At 46.9% G+C, this 4,675-nt stretch overlaps 2 protein-coding genes across 5 annotated transcripts in view; one reads left to right on the top strand and one right to left on the bottom strand.

The window, feature by feature from the left end:
* The window catches only part of DENND2A (DENN/MADD domain containing 2A), a 136,018-nt gene extending 131,357 nt beyond the window's left edge, over nucleotides 1-4,661 (bottom strand). For 2 of the 4 annotated variants that reach the window (XM_005875013.2, XM_005875010.2), the window contains exons 1-2: nucleotides 4,535-4,660; nucleotides 760-854 (exon numbers count right to left, since the gene is read on the bottom strand). The gene's annotated coding sequence lies outside the window, so the exon portion shown is untranslated. Of the gene's footprint in view, nucleotides 1-759; nucleotides 855-4,422 lie in introns of all 4 variants that reach the window. The other 2 variants (XM_005875011.2, XM_014546731.1) reach the window with 2 other exon arrangements.
* NDUFB2 (NADH dehydrogenase (ubiquinone) 1 beta subcomplex, 2, 8kDa) overlaps nucleotides 1,789-4,675 on the top strand; it is an 11,584-nt gene continuing 8,697 nt past the window's right edge. The window contains exon 1 of the mRNA XM_014546706.1: nucleotides 1,789-1,915. Within this exon, the coding sequence (XP_014402192.1) occupies nucleotides 1,789-1,915 (127 nt within the window). The remainder of the gene's footprint in view (nucleotides 1,916-4,675) is intronic.

Raw genomic sequence — 4,675 nt, forward strand, 5'->3', positions numbered from 1 at the left:
AGGCGGGGAACGTTGGAGTCTGCAGCAAGCAAGCCTTGTGCTCGCTTCAGTGCCTGGCTGCCGGCCGCCATCTTGGCTGACAGTTAATTTGCATATACTCACTGATTAGCCAATGAAAAGGGTAGCGGTTGTACGCCAATTACCATGTTTCTCTTTTATTAGTGTAGATATGCTAGAGGCCTGATGCACAAAATTAGTGCACAGGGGGGTGGGGGTCCCTCAGCCTGGCCTGCACCCTCTCCAATCGGAGACATCCCTCTCACAATCCAGGACTGCTGGCTCCTAACCCCTCACCTGCCTGCCTGCCTGATCGCCCCTCACCACTCTGCCTGCCTGATCACCCCTAACCTCTTCTGCCTGCCTGATGCCTCTAACTGCTCTTCCCTGCCAGCCTGATCGCCCCTAACCCCCTCTGCCTGCCAGCCTGATTGCCCCTAACCGCCTCTGCCTTGGCCCCCGCCACCGTGGCTTTGTCCAGAAGGAGGTCCAGAAGACGTCTAGTCTATCTGGTCTAATTAGCATATTACCCTTTTATTAGTATAGATATTTTTTATTAATTTTTAGGGAGGAAGTGAGAGGGATAGAGAAAGATCCATTGATGAGAAACATCATCGATTTGCTGCCTTCTGAATGCCCCCTACTGGGGATCAAGCCCACAACACAGGCATGTGCCCTGACTGGGAATTGAACCATGACCTCCTGGTTCATGGGTCAATGCTCAACCACTGAGCCACACTGGCCAGGCAGAACATTTATTACCTCACAGTGTCCAAAATCTGGGTACAGCTTAGCTGGTCTTCTGCTCAGGGTCTTTTCCAAACATGTTTTTTAATCCTCATCCGTGGATATGATTTCTAGAGAGAGTGGAAGGGAGGAAAAGAGGGGGGGGAAAGAGAGAGAAACATTGACGTGAGAGAGGCACATGGATTGGCTGCCTCCCGCATGCACCTACCCCTACCAGGGCTGGGAAACCTTGACCAGGAATCTCACCTGCTACATCTTCGGTCTGCAGGCCGATGCTCTAACCACTGAGCAACTGGCCAGGGCCGTACAGACATTTTGAGGCTCTACTATGGTGGGTCTGATGCCATGCTCAATTGTGTGATTGTTGGCATGACTCATTTCCTTGTGGGCTGTTGGATTATGGCCTCTGTTTCTTAGGTGTAAATATTTCTTTTTTCTGCATCCAGCGAGGCTAGAGAGCGGTCTGGTTCCTGAGTAGGGGCTGCTGGGGATTGAGGGATTGAGAAAATGAAAGAAAGAGACAGACACAGAGATGGAAGGAAAAAGCTGGGGCTGGGTGGGACCACTGTCCTCTGTTGGAGAGACAGGGACCCAGAGCCAATACAGCGTGTTTATTTTATACAGCAAAACCCGGGAAGTTTTACTAAAGGTCAAGACAAAGGAGATTATGTGCATTCTTGGGTGGGCCTGAGTAGTATTCATTCCTAGTGCTTGGCTGGATTTAGATAACGAAACCCACCCCCTGGCGCCTGGGCTGAAGGTCAGGCTGACAACACTCCTGCCTCTGGCAAGGTGTGTTTCCAGGATGTGGCTCTGCCAACGCCACTGGATTCAGCTGACAGTAATTAAAGAAATGCTCATGTGCCTTCCCAGGCGCTCTACACTCAGGAGCCATTACAAAATGAACACAGGCTGTGTTGAAGAGGTTAAATGGTTAATGGGTGTGCTTTAATATACGTAATTAGCTGATTTTTAAAACAAGAATTTTTAATGCACTAAAGTCATCTTTTTAAGGAGAAAGGCTACTTTACTGGGTATAAGTTGATGAAGTGGCAGTATGCTGTTTCCCTGAAGAGAAATCATAGCTCCATCTCCTCTAAAGTATTTCAGGTTTGTTTCAGTGTGACCAAAACCACTGGAAAGATGTTTCTTTCCAAGACACACAAGGAAAGTGAGATCAAGCAAGGTTTTAAGAGTAGGAAATTAAATAAACATGAAATTTTGTGAACAGATTTTTTTCCTCATCCCTTTGCTTTGTTTTCCAGATATTGAACAGGTTCTTGATTTGGGATTAGATGCTCAATGTGGGCCATAAAAAAATAATTCTTTATTATTGAAAGTATTACATATATCTCCTTCTTTCCCCATAGACCCCCTCCTGCCCGCCCTAGGACCTCAGAGATGTGGGCCATTTAGAGTCAGTTCTTACAGTCTGTCAAAATTTGACTGGGAATTTGATTTGCATTTAGAAGGTGAGAGCTCAGGGCCAGGGCTTGGCATTCCTTCCCTCACCCTCAATTTTTTATTTTTAAAAATATCTTTTCACTGATTTCAGAGAGAAAGGAGGAGAGAGATGATCAAGCCCACAATCCAGGTATAAGTCCTGTCCGGGAATTGAACCTCCTCCTGGTTCATAGGTTGATGCTCATCCACTGAGCCATGCCAGCTGGGCTCTCTCACCTTCTAAAATGCATCCATTCAAATGGGGTGCTCATCTTAGAACCCCAAAGAGGGCCATTGTGTAATCTGCAAAAGGCAGTAAGAGATATTTGCCCTTGCAGCTCTCAGAGCATGTCTGCAAGACAAATGTGTCATTGCTACAGTCAACAGTTTATTGATTGGAACCATAAAATTTTTATAGTAAAAAAATCATAATTTGTGATGTAAGATATTAAAGCTCCAAATGGCTACAGATCAATACTGCTTTAAATACAAGCAAGCATTGAAGTTAAAACTTTTTGTTTCAAAATTCAGCAAGAAAGATGGGGAGCCCTGACCGGTTTGGCTCAGTGGATAGAGTGTTGGCTTATGAACTGAAGGGTGCCCTGGTCGAGGGCACATGCCTGGGTTGCAGGCTCGATCCCCAGTGGGGGGCATGCAGGAGGTAGCCGATCAATGATCCTCTCTCATCGTTGATGTTTCCATCTCCCCCTCTCCCTTCCTCTCTGAAATAAATATATATTTTAAAAATAAATTAATTAAAAAAAATAAATTCTCTTACCAAAACAAACAAACAAACAAAAAAATGATGGAGAGGGTGAATGAATTTTTGTTACCCTGAACCTGAATCAAGCTTTTGCTACCAGGAAAGGAAGGTACAATAAAGGAATAAAAATTCCCTGAGTACATGCTGTGGGCCAGTCACTATCTGTGGATTCTTAAGTGACTCAAATTAAGATTAGGGGCACTGATGTTCAGAGAAATAAAGTGAGTTGTCCAAATTTCTAGAGCTAATAATTGGCAGAGCTGAGGTCTGAACTCCAGATCTTCACTCCCAAGCTCTCTGCTCTTTTTTGTTTAAGCTGTGCTTTGTTTTTGTGGCTTTGGAATCATAGCATTGTTCTTTGCTGGGAGCTGTATGGCTTGGGCAGCCAGTTCTCTAGGAAGATAGCAAAATTTCTATGTTAGTGTTTTGTAGCTATCACCAGAAAGGATAAGTGGCCAATGCTAGTTCAGACAAAGGCAGACTGTTGCATATCAAGTGGAAAGTCCTCATCCAGAGAATAGTGGATTCTTTCCTCTAATTTACATACTAAGAGGGCAGGAGAACAGGGCCAGAGGGTAAATCGATAAGACTATTCTCAAGGGCCTGGGGCAGCTCAGCAATCTTAAGCTTTATGTGGGCCACACTCCAGGGACAGGTTTCTTGTTAGAGGACACTTGGAGGCCCTTATTTTGGCACAGGAGAGACATCAGTTATATTCAATTACCCTCACTTTTCTAAATTCAGTTCTACATTTCTCTCCATAAGTATCCCATTTTTCATGCTTGTGACTGTAAATGTGAGATCTTTGGTGTTCAGCAAGGGTCCCATTTCAAAATTGAAATCGCCAAGGTTAGGCTAGCAGACTAAGTTTTATAATTTAATCAAACCTGGAGGTGCTTAGGAAAACTAAAGTCTATAAATGGAGACCCTAAGAATTTGGGGAGGGGCGTTGAGCGACACTAGGATCTTGTAAAAGGCAATATGGAGAGACAAAAGCCAAGAATCGAGGACTGGCTCAGGGTCACGAAAGTAGGACCATGAACTGGAGGCTGCTAAGGTGCGGACTCCTTGGCCCTAATCCAGACTTCATCAGAGCACGTGGGCTCCTCGGGTGACATGCCAGCAGTCGGTCCACGGACTGATATTTGGGAACCACTGTCTGCCGGCTGGTAAAGTTCAAGTTTGCAGAACAACAATAAAACAAGGAAGACTTAAACATGTCGCTGTGAGCCTCTTGAAGGAGAGAGTAAAAAAAAAAACTAGCTTTGGGAAGGACCACTGGTTCACAAAGGATTTGCCAACTGAAAGGAAGGCAGCTGATTCAGGAGGAGCAGGTCCCGGTTGGGAAAATGCCATGTAGATCAGCACCGGTAGGGAGGCGCGAGTTCAGACTCGGTGTTAGTTTGGTAGCTCGCGCGAAACCAAGTGCTCCCAAAGCCGGGCGCCCAGGCCGGGCTCCTGGGCGCCCTCACCTCCCTCCGTGCGGCCTCGCACGCCAGTCCCCGAGGAAGCGCGCGGCTCCGCCCAGCCAAGTCCCAGCCGTCACTTAGCAACGCCTAGGGCCGCCCTCACTCGCCTCCTCACCCTCTGGACCACAGCACGCCGAGTCCCTCCAGGCGCGCAGCCCGCCCCAGCAAAGAGACCGAGATGCTAACTTGAGACCGAAACCTTGGCTTCCTTCCCGCTGACATCATCCAGAAGGAGATGGGCGGGGCGACGTCGCTG

Source organism: Myotis brandtii, unplaced genomic scaffold, assembly GCF_000412655.1.
Source record: "Myotis brandtii unplaced genomic scaffold, ASM41265v1 scaffold455, whole genome shotgun sequence".
NCBI classification, from domain to species: domain Eukaryota; kingdom Metazoa; phylum Chordata; class Mammalia; order Chiroptera; family Vespertilionidae; genus Myotis; species Myotis brandtii.